An 18,493-nucleotide genomic window follows, 5' to 3' on the forward strand; every position below is an offset into this window, starting at 1 on the left:
GGAGGGACACAAATTCATGCTTCAGACATACCTTTAGAACTCCTAGACCCAGGAACTGAACCATTTCCCCAGTAGGAGCATGACCTTTGAAAGTTCCTTCAAAGTATCCCCAGTGTCTAAACTTGAAGGCTATAACAGGCGGTCCTGAGTACACAGAGAGTATTTCCCATGCAAACCCGCGTGGTAAAGCAGATCTAAAGGCGTCATGTGATGACTCGAAGCTCTCTTCCTCTGGCTTGTAGTACTGAAACTCTTGAGGCAAAGAGTTCTTGAGCAAAGCATTGTAACTCCCAAGCCTAAGCGTCTCTTCGGCTGATAAACCTTCCCTCCCTAATAAGTATAATCACTTTAATCCTTTTCTTTTTTGGTAACTATACAGTTTAAGATCATATCGATTATGTGCATGTGGTAATTACCATTAACAAAGAGCTTAAATTTCTCGGGATTTGTGGTCTTGAAGTCCTGTAAACGGATCTTGTGTGAGAACTCCATCTCCCATGACTTGATTGCGTTTTGCACAGTCTCTTCTAACGACCCTTCTGGCCACACCTGCGCTCACAATCAAACACGATCAACGAATCAGATTAACATATTTTAGCAAATATCATCATGGTCTTTGTCAATAAATCCCGAGGACCTTGGTCTGGCCTTCTTCAAAGAGCTGATTCACACTACTGAAGTCTGGAGGGTGACCGTACCTCCACTGAACCTTTCCTGCATCTTCAAGGACAGACACAGATCTATACTTATCTCTCTCTTTCCTAGTGGTCATATAAGGATGATGTACAGATAGTAATGCTTGCTTGTCTCTTTTATAATCATCTCACAATACATGTTGATATTCAACAATATAGGTTAAATGGATAAGTGATCAACCCCGTTTTTGTAACACCACCTAAAGTTGACATTTTGAAGTTGTTAATTGTCTCAATCACAATACTAAATATCATCATCATGAATAAGTTGCTACCAATAACCCACAATTCCTTCGTCTTGTCCCAATTGGCTTCTTCTTTTGTATCCAATGACATAATGACATTTCCCAGTAGGAAATAAAAAAGCAAACCAAGGAATTTTACGAGAAATTCTTGTGTAACTTTTTTCAAGTATAAAGTTTGGTATATGTCAACATCGGTTATTATATGATCATCAAAGCTTCTAGACTTTATAAAAATATATAAATTATTGCAAAAACTAGTAAACATTTGATTTTTAAAAATAGTTATACTGAACATAGTTAGGAGATATAGTCCAACAGCGTGGTGATTTGTGTTGGTCACAAACTCACAATCTAAGCATATTGTTGATAAAGATAAATAAAGATAGGCAAGAGAAAAGAGTTTACATGGGTTCTTTCTTCTTCGAAAAGCTTGTTCACGGTGTTAAATATCGGAGGACCACCATATCTCCACCGTATGTTTCCCGTTTTTTCATCGTTCAAGATCGATCGGTACTTGTCCGCGGCCAACTTCAGAGACGAACGACCACCCTCTAGAGCATCCGCAGAAGAAGACATTTTCGTGAGTTTGCATAGAGTAGAGATTATAAAGATAAAAGAAAGACTCTCTACTATTTTATATAGCACCTAGCAAAGTAACCTTTTTTGCATACGACGATGATGTTAGCATAAAAGACAGATGTCACGATTTAGTCGGAAAGATCAGAGGAGTCATCATTGCTGACGGTCGGTTTGGAGAAGTTTTTACTGGCATGATCGACTTCATAACTCTAAACTCCGTTAAGAAAACAAAAATAATAAATTAAAAAAAAAACAAAAAAGGAAAAATAGAATGTTAACAATTCCTTTTTCTATTATAACTGTTAAGTTATATATGGATACCCTAATGTATGTATATAGATAATACATATATAACTCTCCTTCTCCGTTTACACTTTGATAATAACAGAAAACGATTACAGGGTTTTTCAATTCTCAAACCATGCCACCGTCTGCAAACAAGAAGGAATTTCTCCGAAGCGATGATAGTTTGTCATTCTATCGAGACGTCACGAGAGACTCGTATTTAACCAAACCCTTGGCATTCCCATGCATTGAACCAACCGGTGTTGTATGTTCCCTGTCAACCTAAATCTTTTTTTTTTGTTTTTATCTTTTTATTTTCATCCAATATTTGATTATATTGATGTTTGAAACGTTCTTTAGGGTGCTGGGCTTTATAATTCAGGCAACAGTTGTTTCATAGCTTCAGTGTTGCAATGCTTAACTCACACCGTGCCTCTTCTTGAGAGCCTTCGCTCATACAAAAGTCAAAACCCTTGCAACTGTAAGACTCCAGAGTACTTTTCAATATTCCTATTTTTTGTCTTCTCTGATTTTAGTCCCCTGTTTCTTCATGGTCTTAATCTTATGGCTCGGCTCCTTTTGGGTTTTCAGGTGGTGGCAGCGAGACATTCTGTGTTATGCAGGCTCTCCAAGATCATATTAAGCTTGCTCTCAAGTCTTCAGGATCTTATATAACGACGAATCAGTTTCGTGATAATCTAAATCGTATGTTATCTTCTTCTTTATTTTTTCTCCCTGCTCATACTTTGTCTTTTGGTGAGATTTCTCCGTATGAATGGTTTAACCTTAAGCCACCACAGATTTTTCACCTGACTTTCAGATAAACAACCAAGAAGATGCCTATGAGTTTCTACAGTCGTTTTTGGATAAGTTAGAGAGATGTTTGATTCCGAGATATAATAGCCCTGGCTCTGTCTCTTCTCAAGATGTCAACATTGTTGATCACGTCTTCGGTGGCCGTCTCATGAGTAGGGTATGACAATTTATTACCATACTGTATATTTATCTTACTGTTGTAGCAATTTTCATACTGATTATGTTTCATCTTTTCCTTTTCAGCTTCATTGCCGCAATTGCAATTCATTTTCTGACACATTAGAAACCTCTCTTGGATGGAGTCTGGAAATTGAAGATGTTGATAACCTTTTGAACGCGCTAGAGTCTTTTACACGTGTTGAACAACTCGAGGATCAGTTAACCTGTGATAACTTCAAGGAGAAAGTTTCAAAGGAGAAGCAATTTCAGCTCGATAAATTGCCACTGGTTGCAACATTCCACCTGAAGAGATTCAAGAATGATGGACTAATGATGAAGAAGATATCCAAACATGTCGAGTTCCCTTTGGAGTTGGACTTGCTTCCTTACATGAGTGGTAACCAAGATTCCCAAGTAAGCGAACTTTTGGTTCTATAAAATCAATCTTGAGATTTCCATGTCTTAAGTCTTAACATCCTAACAGGTTATACTTTTGTTTCTTTCAGGTTTCTACTAAATAACATCTCTATGCTATTGTGGAGCATCTTGGGTATAGAGCATCTTTTGGTCATTACTCCTCTTATGTGAGATCAGCTCCTGAGACATGGCATAAGTTTGATGACGCCAAGGTACTGTGATATAACAATTTTCATTTGATTTGTGGTTTAATTAGTTAGTTATATAAACAGACCTCTCTAAAGGGTGTTAAATAAATGCAAGTTTTTCTTGGCAGGTCACAAGAATCAGCGAAGATGATGCTCTATCAACAAATGCGTATATGTTATTTTTTGTAAGAGATGGAACTCCTTCGTTTTCTAGTGCTTTCGAAGTGTCGAAACCTTGGTATGAAGCTAGTCCATTATATTCTTCACCAAAGTCAGTGCTTGAGAGTAGCTGGAGAGAAGAGTATGCATTTGATCACGATTATGAGAATGGCGATAATTTCAAGTTTTCAACAAAGCCAGTGCTTGGGACTAGCTCGACAGAGAAGTATGAGAATAGCGATAATTTCAAGTTTTCAACAAAGCCAGTGCTTGAGACTAGCTGGAGAGACGAGTGTGTATCTGATCACAGTTATGAGAATGTCAGTACTTCCAACAAAGCATGTAACTACCCGGGGGGAGTATCGATCCTGGATGTAAATAGTTTAGATCTACGTTGTTATGAGTCTCAGGAACAAGTGTTTCATTCAGCAGACAGTGATAGTAATTCTTACATGAGTGATAATTTCGAGTCACCTAAGGCTGACAAATCATTTGCTGAGACCTCACCTGACCAGGAAGAGCCTAATTTGTCTCCAGAACGCAAAGGTACTATCTCTTTACTATTGGTTCATTGATAGCTTTAGTCTTAATTACAGTAAACCTGTGGAGGATACTAAGAAAGATAATGTATCCTCAGTTAAGACTAGCTCTAATATAGTGCTTGCTGTTTCTGCAGATCCTAAGGCTAAAGAAATTGCTCTTTCATACCGTAAGAAGATTCCTACATCTCGCTCTTCCGCTTTAGGTCAACCTTATACGATCAAGAAAAGGAAAATCTCTAACAGCAGAAGATCGATGAAGGGCAAGATTTCTTCTTACATTTCAAAGTATCTTGGTGTGTTATGGGTGGTAGCATTGGAATCAGCTCTGAAGCGCATAGTGAATATATCCAGAATCAAGTCAAATGCATATATCTCGTTCTTCATGGATCATGTAATACCACATTAGCCTAGCCTATAAACAAACTAGTAGTACTAGTATGATCTTTAGAATAACTTGTGTGGAATAATCTCTGTTCATATCTTCACATATTTCTAACGAAGGAAAATATCAATGAACGAACATATACACTACGAGAACACATGACATGGTCTAAGAGCGTTGTGTACTTTTAGATGAAGGAGCAAAAGAAACTAGACTTCACTTTCATTAGTTGATCAAGATCAACAAAAAACGAAAAGATGCAGGGGACAAGCATGTGCTGTTTAGCAATCATACCTTAAAAGTCCAAAAGAAGCTGGGGAAGAATCCTCTCTAAATGAGTAGCTTCAATCTTGTCCATTCCCTCAGCTTCAGCGATTATAGCAGCGCGCTGCACAGCCTCTGCCAATGCCCATTAGCTAAACGACATGAGTTAAGGAGAAAATTGAGTACTTGTTAGAAAATGCAAACATGGATATGGATACTTGACCTGAGACAAAACTCTTGAGAAGTTCACAGCTGAGCTTTAAAGCATTCGCGTTAGCTACATAAACAATAACCAAGTATAAAATATTATCCATGTCTCATTTCCAAGTTTACATGAGAAAGTAAACAAGGGGTACCAGAAGCAAGCCTGTTCTTCTTAGTTGTTCCCAGAGCAACCTAAAGTAAATGTAATGCATAATTTAGCATCAACAAATGATATCTTCATCACTTGATGAACGTATCAAAGGTCATAGCTGTTACAGAATCTAGTGAAATTACGATAATTATTCTAATCTTATGACATGAAATAGAGAATACCTCAGCTTCAGTAGCATCAATGGCATCGCTCCTCTCCCTTTCTGTATAATCGAGCAGAGAAATCAAACAAAGAAGATCAACATAAGAGGAATTAAAGCTACTCTGAGCGGAACATAGAGGTGTACCGCGAAATCTTCGGGCCCAAATGTGCTTGAAAATGGCGTGAATCAGATCCTAATTGAAACGAAAACACACAAGGAGGTAAAGATGGAGACGATAATAAAAAAAAAACGGAGGATGAGAAAGGGAAGACGCGAGCAAAGATTACAGAATCGAAGGTACTGTTGGCGTCCATGACGTTTTTGCGCATGTATTTAAAAGGAAGCTTCCTCCTGGGGCACAAACACCAAAACGTCGACCGGAGAGGGGCATTAATTTGAAAAAAAAGAAGAATTAGAATCATGGGATACAAAATCATAAAAACCAATTTTTCTGCAATCGAAAATTTTACAAGAGATATTGATACCTTGAGATGTTGATACAACTGAAGGCAGCGATTAACAGTGAGGCGGCGACGACGACGAGCTCCGATGGTGGAGGAGGATTAAAGGAGGGAAGAAAACTGGCATTTGGAAGTCGAAAAAGAAAAGCACGGAGAAGGAAAAAGAAACTAAATCCAAACGACAACGTTTTAGTAAAATCGCAATGTGGTGGAGTAATAAGCCCATCCCGGCCCAGCCCATATATTGCAGGGTTGTCCGTGTTTGGTTAAATTTGTCAGACACGCGTCGGTTAGCTCTCATACTCATCATCAATCCTTCGATTTTTGTAGTCTAGTGTATAGTTTATGGGCGTTGACTTCAATTATTTGCCTGTTGTGTGACGCGTTTTAGTCAGTTGTAATATATATTGCGATAATCCTGAATTCCTGATTATGTAACGTAATTAACGGCTGTTAAAACACAAATCTACCATTATTTAAAAAGATAATGTACTTTTTATAACTTTATTAGGTATTTTCATTCCAACTGAAAAAACCAAAAAAAGAATAGACAGAGTATTTTCCGGGTTTTCCCCCTCCTTCCAATAATTTTCACTTCTTTTCTAAATTTTATTTACGGTATCAAAGAATTTTTTTATCATGATAATTAGTATTTTATTCAATATTTCTTTTTTCAAGATAAATATATACTATTATTTGAAAAGCCATTTTATAAAATATGAAAAAATATAAATTAAGTTTTAAACTAGCAAAATCTGCATTTGACAGGAAACCAATGACTTCCAGTCAGTCAATAGAGCTTTGCAATGTTTCCAGGCACTACTATAGTACTATATCGTAGATATTGCTAATAACAATGACGCTGATGGTTTAAAAAAAAAAACAATGAAGCTGATGATCTGTTGGTAGATAGACAACAAGGAAGTTTCAAACTTTGTGATGACGAAGAAAGCTGGATTAAGGTATAGCCAATAGCCATGATTAAGTAGAATGCATCTAACAGTTAAGAACCTATAGTCTTACATCCAACAACCAAGAATTAAAACTAATTAGGAAAAGTGTTATTTTGCACAATTAAACTAACATAAAAAATTAAAATGCTAGAGAGAAACAGGAGGAATCCAGAACGGGCAAGTAAATACTGGTCCTGGTAAACCTTCAACATTGAAGGTATGGGCCGTTTTTGCAGCGAGATCATAAACACCAAAGCCGTAACCCATGAAATAGATAGAATTAGGCTTGAGACCAGGGCATGAGCTGGCCTGAACACAAAAAGGTTCATTTTCTGCAAGGAAAATGCAAAGATCTCCAATGTCCTCTGTGTAACACATGCGTCGTTCTCCTCCCCCTTTGCTTGTCTCCTCCTCTCTGAACACCATGAACCGCTTTGTATTGTAGTAGATCGTTTCTTTCTCATTGAACACACACGGAAAGCTCTCCCCAAACCTGTAAGCAGGAATCAGGAGGTTTTCATCAGCATTGAACAGTTATAATTTTTATACTTCTCTAAGAGATTTTTCTATATACCACTTCACGAAGAAACATTCGCCCGAGGGGGCCTCCACTAAGTGTTCAGTCTTGGCACACGACTCCAGTAGCTGCCACTCGGACTGCCCAAACTTGGGAATGTTGTAAAACCGCAACTCGTGGAACTTTGGGTAGTCCCAGTTTTTGGAATGGATATACCAGGAAGCCAAGAATCGGCTTCCTGGAGCAAGCATGTAGAACCTTTGATCTTTCTTCGAGTACGTGAGACTCGAGTTGTGGAAGTAGTTGAAAGGTGTTATGATGTTAGTCCACTCTGAATCCCTAGTGGGTACACAGAGACTCAACTGAAATCCCATAAACTTGACAGCAACTACACAGTCCTCCGCCTCTTGGTCGGGAGAACAGGACATTGCCACGTTTTTCACGGATTCCAATTTGAGATCGGGTAGCGGACACAAGGGAGGCAGAGTCGTGATCTTAGGAGATGATTTGGATGATGAAGAGCAGAAAAAGTTGGACATGCGTACAACAGAGCTGTCGTGTTTGTCCATGAAAAGTCCCCAACCATTGGATATTCCCACCAAGTCCAACGTCCAGAGCTCCTCCGGGAGTGATTTATCTAAAATTTTGACCGACTCTTCCTTGAGTGGGTTGTACAAGTCGAGAACTACATTCTTGTTGGGAGTACTGGGACCGTCTTCTTTATCCCAAACGCCGAGGGTCAGATAAGGCGGGGTTTGCGACAACCTAGCACTCTGGTTTTTCTACAAACCATGCATAAAGAACTAGTCAAAGACGATCAGAATCCAAAAATAAATAAAGACAAAGAAAGACAATGACAGTAGGACAAAATGAGTACGTAGCTTACGAGGGCATCTTTAGGTTTCCTGAGATAGAGCTTCGAGAGATGTCTAAGAAGCGTAGACATTGTCGCGCTATATTTTTTTCACAAGAACCCTAATTTAAAGCCTGTAAATAGCTTATATATATATATATATATATGCACATATCGTATCAAATATTTCTGAATAATTCTAACATATCCGAATCTTAGATATTTCATGTTTTTCATTTTCTTTGGCAATATAATTTCATCGAAAACGACATATGTAAGTACATAAATCCTACTAATGATTTAAAAAAAAAAAAAAAAAATTAACACCTATATGTTGATAATCTGGAAATATATTTTCGAATCTAACCTAGAAGTGGATAAAATTACTTTAAAGATACCATAAGAGAAGAGAAACTAAGGAACAAATTTGTTAATGTCATTAAAATATCTAACAGATTCAGATATACAACACCAAATAACCAAGATAAAATAACCACAACCAAAGGAAATCATAAAGAGTATTAGATTCTGAATTTCACTAGTGCGTTCGTTTCAAAATCTTAGCTACATTGTGACTTGTGAGTTCGTTAAACAAAGGTAACATGTGTGCTTTGTGGATATCAAAAGATGGCTAAAAACACGAAGAGGAGAATACTAAACAGAAGCTGGAGTTCTTTATCAAAAAAAAAAAGAATAAAAACTAAACAAAGAATATATACTAGCCTAATTTTGGAGCCAGAAAGGGGTGGTGGTGGATAGGAAATTTTCGGGATGGATGGTGGAAGTGGCAAGATTGCAAACTCCCATATCCTCGAAGCCAACGAAATAAAGAGAGTTAGGGGTGAGGCCAGAGTACAAGCTTGCAGGGAGACATAACGGCTCGGACTTGGACAAAAAAATGCACAGATCCCCAATGTCTTCAGTGTAACAAGCATTTCCTTCCTGGTCTATCTTGAACACCATAAAACGCTTGGTTTGCACTTTGGCTAAATTGCTATTGCTTCCGGTGTACCATTTAATCAGAAAGGATTCACCTGTGGGCGACTCCACCAAGTCTTCCCTTCTAACACATGAATCCAAAAGTTCCCACTCGGATTGCATCAACTTGGGAAGGTTGCAAAACCGCAACTGGTTCAGTTTTGGGTTATGCCTGTGCTTGTGGAGATCCCATGATCCCGTGTAATGGCCTCCAGAAGCGGGCATGCAGAACATTTGATCTCTTCTGGAATACATGACACGAGAGGTGAAAAAGCCAATTGGGGTTCTGATGTTGACCCATTTCGAACCGTTACAGGGCCTACATAAGCTGAGTTGAGGTCCCAAGAACTTGACAGCCACAACACAGTCATCTTGTTCAGGAGAAGAGGACATGACCACGTTAGTGACAAGTTGGGTTTGGCAATCAGGTAGAGTGACAAGAGGAGGCAGTGAAATATGTTTTGGGCACGAATCCAATGCAGTTGTGGGGTTAAGATCATCTTGGAGAGACATGGTAGCATCACGGGTGTTCAGAGAAGCTACCCAACCACGGGATGATCCAATTCTTCCCATTACCTCCAGCAACTCCATAGCTACTAATTTTTCCGAAACCTTAACATCACCTTTACAAGGATCATAATACTTGAGATGCCCGACACATTCACCCTTCAAACTAACTCCACAAAAATCGCCGCCGACGATGAGATAAGGCTGATTTTGGGATAGAGAAGTCGAGAACCGACGGCTCTGGTAGCAGCGTACGAGCGCCTCTCTCCTGAGATGTCTGAGAAGCATAGACATTGTGAAAACGATTTTCTTTTATCCTTTTTCTGTGAGAAAAGTCTTTACAAATCCTGAATTTTGATCTACGGTGGATCTATTTATAAGCGGACGACACACGCCGTTTTAACCCTAATCGGCTCCCATCAGCGTTAAAAGGAAATTTACCCTAGATAAGTTTACCCTTGTGGGATAACCCGTCCAATAACGGAGCCGGCCCATGCAATTTCAGGTATGAGTACGCCTTCAATAATTTAAAATTTATGAATTCATTGCTAGATAAGTTTTTCTTATTTAAATATTTTTATTTGCTTTGAAAAAATAATTTGTAACGCTGGAGTCGATCATACCAGTGTTTGAGATTGTAAGTAAACATTCAAATATCCAAGCGTTCACACAGACGCACAGATTACACTGTATACATCACATGTCACTAGATGCACAAGTGCTTTAATGGATCTTGGTACACAAGTGGCTACTTGGTTTCCAAGGGAAGGAAAAGATTGATGAACAACCCACCGAGAAACTACTACTCTTATCTTCTCATGTGCAGGTTACATTTCGGTGTCAAATAAATACAGTTTCGTCAAATAACAAACGATACTTGTCTTTTGTCAACGAATCGCAGGTGTCCCTTTCTTACCTCAACACATCTTCTGAGTGCAAAGTAAAAAAAAAAAAACATTAAAAAGAACAAAGTTTAAGAACAAAGCTGTCAAGCTTAATCATAGTATTCATCTTGTTTTGTTACTGGGTTAAATAAAGTACTTTATAATCTATGAGGAAACGTAAACTAAATTATTGGATTAAACTTTTTAAAACCACTACAATGTTATTACGTAAATTGGATTTTTTTTTTTAACAGATTTCAGCTCAACAAAGAAAGCTTGGTGTAAAAAAAAAAAAAAAAAAATTGGTCGATGCATTAGCTTAAATGATAAACGAATTAAATGTAGCTTAATGATACCTAGGCTCCGCGCGTGTAAAACAATAAATTATTCGCTAAGGCAAATTTTATTTTCATCCGTATCACCGTTAAAAAATACCCAGAGTTTGTAAACAAACCACGCGGAGTAAATCTATTGCATGTACTGATGTACATATCACTTTGGTGAGCTTTATTATCGTAGAGAACGCTCGACAACCCAATTCCGCGAATGAAAGAGAACGAGACAGTTTGAGGGCAAATCTGTCACTTAAAAGACACTACAGATTCATTCAACGCAACATTTTTCAAATCCAAGTGAAGAATCACTGATCAAAATATCCGAGCTCCTAATAACTTTGGCCAGTTATAATTTGTCCACATACATCAATAACGTTATATATTGTTTCTAAATCCATACAGTTTATGGTCAAAAGAAACAATTATGCAAATAATCTCTCTAATAGTACTTTTTATGAACATTTATTTATTTTTGTCGACAAAAATATACCACTTTTATAAATTATAATAAACTTGTGGTGGTACGTAAAAGTCATATTTATAGTAAACGTGTGGGGGTAAGATTATAAATGTTATGTAAGAATTAAGATGCATATGTTAGGGTCCGATGTGCATATTTATAATAATGAGAATTCAGTTATGCGACCCAACAATTCAATGGGTCGTGTGAAAAACAATGGAATGGGAAAATGCTTTTAACAACTTATACATGACCCAAACGCTAGCTAGGGAGAGTTTTCCCATTCAAATTTTGGAAAATATCCAATTTAAATAAAAATTAATCAACTTCTTGTCGTGTTCATATTTTGAACAAGTATTTTATAGTAATCCTGAAAACGTTAAAAATAATTAGAGAGAGCCGTCAAAAATAATCATTTTCCAATTAGATTTGTTAGTCAATGGAGATGAGTCAAACAATAAAGCGTACATTTTAATGATTTATTATTATTTTTTTTTAAAGAAAAAAAAAAAGGGAAATAACCGTCGAATCGTTGGTTCGTCGTTTCTCTAACGACCTCCTCTGTAACGAAACCTCTGCAACCGAATAAAATATCTGGCATTATGAAAAATACAGTCACTCCAGTGATCATCTATATAAGCAGCAATACTCATAAACATCTTTAGATATCTAACACCAAAATCAGAGAAAAAAAACAAAAAATCATGACGATTCTTAACCGTGCCAAGCGAGCTTTTCTCAAGATGCTGGGTTCAGCTACCAAATCGACGGCTCTGATGAAGCTCGCTGCTGAGAAGACCGAGACTCAATTGACTTGGCCTATCTATATGAAACAGAGTACTGTTTCGATTTTATTCCGTCAAATTTATATCCACAAACCAAAATCGAAAACAAAACAAAACTGTCAACAACCAATCTTCAAGTTAAAGATGATTGACCCGACAATAAAGCTCCAGTATTTTTAGACCTAAGCCTAATGTTTAACGAGCAATCTATGATTACTAAACAAAGGAATCTCAATCTTCTTTAGGACTTAATACGACATCAACGAGATACTGATTCAACTTCTGTCCAAACGTCTTCACAGAGAATGATTCGACGACATGATTCCTGGCCTCACCTCCCATTCTCTTCGCCAATTCAGGATCTTCGATGAATCTAGCCATTGCCGAACTGAAATCTTCTGGAGTCGGTTCACAAAGATAGCCTGTTACTCCATTCTTTACTGTCTCTACAGGGCCACCGCTGTTGCAGGCAATTACGGGTTTGTATGCAGCCATTGCTTCTAATGGAACAATACCAAAATGCTCATCCTAACATTTGAAATGGACCATGAGAATGAGATGAGATTGAAACTTGGAGGAAGACAAACAAAAAAAAAAAATGATGGTGACTTTTACCGTGGGCGTGTAGAGAGCGCACAAGCAACCAGAGAGAAGTTCATTTCTTTCAGCGGTTGAACAAGATGTAATGAAGTTAACTCGATCAGAAACTCCTTCTTTCTCGGCTAAACTTCTGAGCTCCTCCAAGTACTCAACATTCTCCTTCAATCGCTCGTCATATCCACCTGAATAACAGAGCTTTGTTTGTTAGAATACAAACAGTTACATATGATAATGATGGGGAAGTCAATTATAATATAAACTTGCCTGCAACGGTAAGGGTAACATCAGTCAGATTTTGCTTATGTTTGCATAGCATAGCAAAAGCTGAAACGGCTAGATCGATGTTCTTTTTCCTCTCAAAGCGGTTTACAGAGAGGAAATTCAACCTGCTAGAGATAAAGAAGAACTTATAGAAACCGGTAGAGAAGTAATTTTTCCATATGGAAGCTTGCTTTAGTATCCTGTAAATTTGGAGTTCAGGGATATACAATACTTATAAGTATGGGGTTCATTGAACTGATCAATATTGACTGCTGGGTAAAGTACAGCTGGGCGACTTCCTTGTGCATTTAGCCTTTTAAATGTATTGGCAAATGTTGATGCCGTGAAGTTACTGTTAACAAGGATCATATCAGCCATCCCTACAATCCCACAAGTAATAATCTAAGAACAATTGCTGTCAGAGATGGATGTAAGTAAGGGGTTAGAAATGGAAAACCAAACCTGTGGTTTGTTCTTCGATGAAATCAATGGGTCTCCGATACATCCGTCTAAGTGCTGTTGTATGCTTAGCTAGCAAGAGATCCGGGAAATGGCAGTAGAAAACAACCTATATCAACATATGTTCAAGATAAAGCTATTGTAAAAAGTGAGCACAAGATATAATGAGTAAAGCAGCAAAGTTTGAATTACCTTTGATGACCTTTTAAGTTTGAGCAATGGGACTACGACTGACACCTGGTCTACAAGTATAACATCGAACGAAGACCAACCCGAAAGAACACAGAGAGCAACAAACAAGCACCGCAAATATGCACACACTGCGTGTAGTCGGTAGAAAATATGCCGTGGCAGGAAAGACCCATACACCGTAACTTGAAAGATACCTGGATAGTTGTTTAAGGACATTGAATCATAATAAATCTCAAACTGTGATTATATAATGCCTACAAATTTGAAGGATATCCTAAAACAAAACCAAATGAGAAACTAAGCAAAACGTCACTCACCAGAGAGAGTTTCCTCGAAGCATCTGGATTTGTCGTGGTGAGAGGTGAAGACATGAACTTTATGACCGTGGGACGCAAGCTCAACCGCCGCATCGACGATCAATCTCTCTGCTCCACCTGCAGCATATACCAGAAACAAACAACGCACTAGTGTAAATTTGTGAGACCCGAACAAATCTAATAAGTCTGATAAACTCGTTCGTGATCTCTCAATTACATTACTTTAATCTTAGAAGAATTTGGGAATAATAATAACTCCCTCGGAAGCGGAAGCAAGATAGATCCCAGAAGAAGGACCAATTATACGAGAGGAAGAAGATTAATCAGGGGAAATTAAAATCGAACACTGGATGAAGATCGTGTATACCTATCCCAAGATCTGGATGTATGATGGCGATGTTCATCTTTGAAGCTTCTTTTTTCCCCATTTTGATCTGACTTTTGCAGACTCCACTGGTTTCGTTTTTCTGTTTGCGGGTTTCCTGAGAGGTTTTGTCAAGAGATATTTGACCCGCCCGTCTTGGATCGATTGGATTAAAAAAGTGAAAAACAAAAAAATTTAATAAATTTGGGTAAGATGAGGGATGCTTAAGGCCCATATCTACTCGGCCCAGATAGCCCAACACATAATTAAATTTAATTATCACGAAATTGATTACTATTTTTTTTTTAATTTATGCTGTACTCTTATACAGTAACAACAGTATTTGATGCAAAAAAGAATGATTGAATATTTTATTACGACATCTCTGAAAAGAAATGTTGAAATTATTAAAATTATTATGAGATTATTATGTAGATAAATGAATTAGTTATCCTAAATTTTAGTTAGAGTACTCCAAAATTCTCAGTGAGAAAATAAGAGAATGTTTTTTCGTTAATCAAAATTTCGTATCAAAAGTTGGGTAACGCATACACACTGTCTTTGATGACTCCATCATATCAAGTCATAAAAAGTTTGATAAGATGCCGGAAACTAATTAATCGTACCTGAAAGAAGATTAAGTGCCTTCCATATAACACATAACTTGTTGCATCTTGACTCTTAAATTGATTTACCCAGAAGAGAAACCATATGATTAAGCCTCTGCGTAGCCAAAACATAAAAAAGACTGGTTCATTGCATCATCAAACTTAAACAAAAACTGTATGAAAGCAATAACTAAGGTTCTATATTATCAACTGTGATTAGAAGTGCTCAGGTACTGTCTATACTAACCAACGCATGCCTCAGCCTTATTGTTGGCCTGTGGTTTTATCAGCTTTATCTTCGCACATATGTTCCTGAAATGATTCACAATTCAATTAAAGAAACAAAAGGATAAGAGAGAGTGCTTGTTCTCTTTGTATACGGTGTCTTACCTCGATCACAGATGATGATGGGTTCTCATTGTTCTGGTTAGCATTAGATATAACAAGAGAGGTAACGCCTTTCATTACTCTACGTGGCAGAAGCTCAAAATCCCAGCCAAGTAGTTCACAGACAAACCGAGCAAAAGCCTTGTGAGCTCGTATTTTCATTTTCGGTATTTTAGTACAATGGTGAACAACCCCATAACAGTGTTTAAATCTTTTGATCAATTTCTTATCAGTCGCAGCACAACACACCAGACAGATAAATACTCCACCTTCATAGTTTTTCTCATAGTGACTCTTGAGCTCAACATTCTCTGAGAAAACTCTAGATATTAACTCCAACTCCTCAGAAAAATTTTCATCACCGTTCTCCTCAACTGAACCAGTACCATCCTTGGCAAAAATGTCTTTGAAAGCTTCTGATGCATTCTGTTGCATTTGTAACAAAGCAGCCTTTGCGTGTTCTTCAACAGACATGACCCGCTGTTTCTCCTGAGGAATCTTCAAGTCTGAAGGCAGCTCAGATGCACCTTCCACAACCACCTCTACGCTCACGGTCTGTCAAAAAAAAAAAAAAAACCAAAAAAGTGTTTTGAAGTATCTCTGAATCACCAGAAGAACTATTCAAGAAACCTACAAGGATCATAATGAACTGATAAGATCAAAATCTTTTCTACAACAATATTGATAAACTGATAAGCTTGTCTTCGATCATTAAAACCAAATAGTAACCTGAACTATCAAGCTATAATTCACACAAGTAAATTAGTCATCTTTTTTGAAGCCACAGACTACATTAGTTGCAAACTTAACTTCTTCCAAGGTATAGAAGAATCTAACCTGAGCGTCCTTCTGGCTCGAAACAACAGGGTTGTTAACGTCCCAACCAAGAACATTGCAAACAACTTGCGCAAGAGCTCTATGCTGAGTTTTCAAATCAGTCTTACTAATGGAAAGCGAATGCTGAATTAAAGCCAAACAGCTCTTGAACTTCCTACAGCTCTTCTCTCCAGTGCCACCACAAACCAAACACCAGAATTCTCCATTCCCAGCGTTCTTCTCATAGTATTCCTTAAGCTTCCCATCATTCTCTTCAAACACTCTCGTCAAAAACTCAAACGACTGATGATCCTCATCTCCTTCATCACTATCATCTTCCCCTGATTTGTTACCGAAGAACTCGCGACAGGTTCGATGGATATCTCTCTGAAGCAAATTCGCAGCCAATTTCGATTTCTCCTCCTCCGTAATAGGCCGCGCCTTCTTACACGGCCTTTGTTCAGGCCATCCAGATCCCGTAGAAGGAGACTGAAGCGGTTCCTTCACAGGCCATTCTGGGCCCGAATCAGGCCTCGGACGCTTGTTATTGTAGAGAATTGGAGGATTGATAGGGTTTCTGGATATGATCTTCTGTGGAGTAACAGCTCCATAGCGAGAGAGAAGTTGCAAATCCGCCGGCGGGAGGTAATTGGGCCTGCTGGGTCGTTGAAACGGGTTGAAATTGGGGCTAGGGATTGGGTTTCGGGTCGGAGGACCTTGGTGCCAGAGCGAGTGAAGGTAGATTACTTCTTGCTTCAGTGATTCATCGTCGTACAGTTTCATATTTCCCGGCGATGAACAACTTCAGGCTCCGTTTTGTGTCACGTTCGCTTTTTTTTAATTCATTATATAACTATTTATCATTTACTGCAACTTAACCCCTGAGCTTTCACTTTATTATATTTTTCACCTAATTTCTCTGTTTTTAACATATAAAACCCTATATGTTTACTTTTTCATATTTTTCCTCCACAAGTCTCTGTTTTTAAAAGCTAAACCATGAACTTTCACTACACTTGTAATATTATCGCCCTAGTTCTCTGCTTTTGACTTTGGGTTCGTCATAATAAACTTTGAAGTAGCTCAACAATAAAGCACATTTTAGATAATGAATTGAGATGGAGATCAATCCAAACTTTCCTGGAAAAAAAAAAGGTCAAAGATAAGTCATTGCATGTTTTGAATATACCTTAACTCCTTAGCCACTTCTTCAATCGTTGGCCTCTTCTCTGGCGATACGTCAACACATCTTGCAGCTAGCTCTGCGCTAGCTTCTAACGCGTTTTGCTTAGCATCTTTTATTAGTTCAAGAACACCAAAAGATCTCTTCTTGTGGGTAAAGGAACAGGCCTTAGAGAAGACTCTGCAGCTGGAGTGAGGCTTGGAAACAGATCACGAGAGGCTTCATTGAACACATCATGAGGCTCTCTTCCAGTCAGGATCTCAATAAACGTAGCACCAAATGCGAAAACATCAGTCTTCTCGTTAAATTTGCCGGTATCTACTGACTCTGGAGCTATAAACCCTATTGTTCCTTCAACCAATGCTTGTACATAGGTCTCACCTAATGGAATTTCTAGGGAAAGTCCGAAATCAAATAGCTTGGCGTTTAAGTTATCGTCCAGTAAAACATTACCTGTCTTCACATGTCTATGGATCAGAGGTCTTGATTTGCCAACATGGAGATAAACAATCGCAGCTGCGACCTGAGCAGCGATACGAATCCTGCATCTCCATGGTAGAATCATTTTCTCTCCTTGCAAGTAAGCTGATAGGTTCCCGTTTGGTACATATTCAAAGACAATAATCGGTACCTTGCTCTCCAAACAACAACCTAGAAGCTTCACCAGATTCATGTTCGTACTAACGTATGCAGCTATAGCGATTTCCCTTATGCAATATTCTACAAGCTCATCATGATCATTCGTTTTCTTGATTAGAACAATTCCTCTGTTCTCAAGAACTCCCTGAAACAATCTATAGTTGTCGTCAAGAAGTAAGACATGATCTTGGTCGTAGTCTTTGGTTGCTTGCTTCAGATCGTTTTCAGAGAATACACGGAAAGGATTGTAGTCACCGTTTGAAATACGGATTAGTTCTTCAACCAGTAATCCTCCGTTCTTCAGTGATGATATCTCACGGTCACCACAAGATGATTTGTACGATGTTGTTGTCGTCCTGTCTCCTCTTAAACAAGAATTCATTAGTTTCCCGAAGAACATGGTTTTGATTTGAAGGAGCAGACAGACGAGATCGGGATATTTAGCAGGACTGCGTTGGAGTTGACCCAAAGGAAAGAGAAGCGTCGCGGACATTTCATTATCTATTGACTTTTCTCTCACAAACTCCAAAAAAGTTGACAATTTTCCCAGCCTATATTTGACTTTTTTAAACGCCGAGATCAGATATTTTAAAGTACCCTCTGTTTACTCAATACCCTCGCTGATGCAAAATTCATAGACGTAAGTTTGTACACATGACTTGTTTACCATTAATATTATTATTTA

At 38.1% G+C, this 18,493-nt stretch overlaps 4 protein-coding genes and 2 pseudogenes across 6 annotated transcripts in view; 1 reads left to right on the plus strand and 5 right to left on the minus strand.

The window, feature by feature from the left end:
* The window catches only part of LOC104703205 (pathogen-related protein-like), a 3,369-nt gene extending 1,819 nt beyond the window's left edge, over window positions 1–1,550 (minus strand). Inside the window, exons 1-3 of one of the 2 annotated variants that reach the window (XM_010419175.2) lie at window positions 1,346–1,550; window positions 417–549; window positions 32–330 (exon numbers count right to left, since the gene is read on the minus strand). In XM_010419175.2, the coding sequence (XP_010417477.1) occupies window positions 32–330; window positions 417–549; window positions 1,346–1,516 (603 nt within the window). In that variant the 5' untranslated portion in view covers window positions 1,517–1,550. Of the gene's footprint in view, window positions 1–31; window positions 331–416; window positions 550–637; window positions 863–1,345 lie in introns of those variants that run through there. The other variant, XM_010419176.2, reaches the window with a different exon arrangement.
* LOC104703211 lies at window positions 2,215–4,511 on the plus strand (annotated as a pseudogene).
* On the minus strand, window positions 4,519–5,871 carry LOC104703210 (centromere protein X). Its single transcript, XM_010419181.2, has 7 exons — window positions 5,735–5,871; window positions 5,537–5,600; window positions 5,394–5,442; window positions 5,269–5,309; window positions 5,088–5,127; window positions 4,955–5,008; window positions 4,519–4,866 (listed from the first exon to the last, which is right to left on the minus strand). Exons 2-7 carry the CDS (start codon window positions 5,576–5,578, stop codon window positions 4,763–4,765), a joined length of 330 nt encoding a protein of 109 aa, XP_010417483.1. The 5' UTR covers window positions 5,579–5,600; window positions 5,735–5,871; the 3' UTR covers window positions 4,519–4,762.
* On the minus strand, window positions 11,774–14,897 carry LOC104703214 (alpha-1,3/1,6-mannosyltransferase ALG2). 2 transcript variants are annotated; one of them, XM_010419186.2, is made up of 9 exons: window positions 14,802–14,897; window positions 14,179–14,330; window positions 13,812–13,928; window positions 13,495–13,688; window positions 13,306–13,411; window positions 13,076–13,223; window positions 12,847–12,968; window positions 12,598–12,764; window positions 11,774–12,510 (listed from the first exon to the last, which is right to left on the minus strand). In XM_010419186.2, exons 2-9 carry the CDS (start codon window positions 14,237–14,239, stop codon window positions 12,214–12,216), a joined length of 1,212 nt encoding a protein of 403 aa, XP_010417488.1. In that variant the 5' UTR covers window positions 14,240–14,330; window positions 14,802–14,897; the 3' UTR covers window positions 11,774–12,213. The 2 variants fall into 2 exon arrangements, with proteins under 2 accessions (XP_010417488.1, XP_010417487.1); XM_010419185.2 differs by having other exon boundaries at window positions 12,847–12,971.
* On the minus strand, window positions 15,026–16,809 carry LOC104703213 (annotated as a pseudogene).
* On the minus strand, window positions 17,288–18,301 carry LOC104703212 (putative wall-associated receptor kinase-like 16). The gene has a single exon (XM_019227180.1). It carries the CDS (start codon window positions 18,299–18,301, stop codon window positions 17,288–17,290), a length of 1,014 nt encoding a protein of 337 aa, XP_019082725.1.

The sequence above is a fragment of the Camelina sativa genome, chromosome 7 (assembly GCF_000633955.1).
Source record: "Camelina sativa cultivar DH55 chromosome 7, Cs, whole genome shotgun sequence".
Classification (NCBI taxonomy): domain Eukaryota; kingdom Viridiplantae; phylum Streptophyta; class Magnoliopsida; order Brassicales; family Brassicaceae; genus Camelina; species Camelina sativa.

Coding starts and splice junctions, on each gene's coding strand:
- LOC104703210 (XM_010419181.2), bottom strand. CDS start 5,578: ATGCGCAAAAACGTCATGGACGCCAACAGTACCTTCGATTCT. Junction 5,310..5,393: donor TTGGGCCCGAAGATTTCGCG/GTACACCTCTAT, acceptor TCGATTATACAG/AAAGGGAGAGGAGCGATGCC. Junction 5,128..5,268: donor TTGATGCTACTGAAGCTGAG/GTATTCTCTATT, acceptor CATTTACTTTAG/GTTGCTCTGGGAACAACTAA.
- LOC104703214 (XM_010419185.2), bottom strand. CDS start 14,239: ATGGGGAAAAAAGAAGCTTCAAAGATGAACATCGCCATCATACATCCA. Junction 13,412..13,494: donor AACTTAAAAGGTCATCAAAG/GTAATTCAAACT, acceptor ATGTTGATATAG/GTTGTTTTCTACTGCCATTT. Junction 12,972..13,075: donor AATGAACCCCATACTTATAA/GTATTGTATATC, acceptor CTTTATCTCTAG/CAGGTTGAATTTCCTCTCTG.
- LOC104703212 (XM_019227180.1), bottom strand. CDS start 18,301: ATGTCCGCGACGCTTCTCTTTCCTTTGGGTCAACTCCAACGCAGTCCT.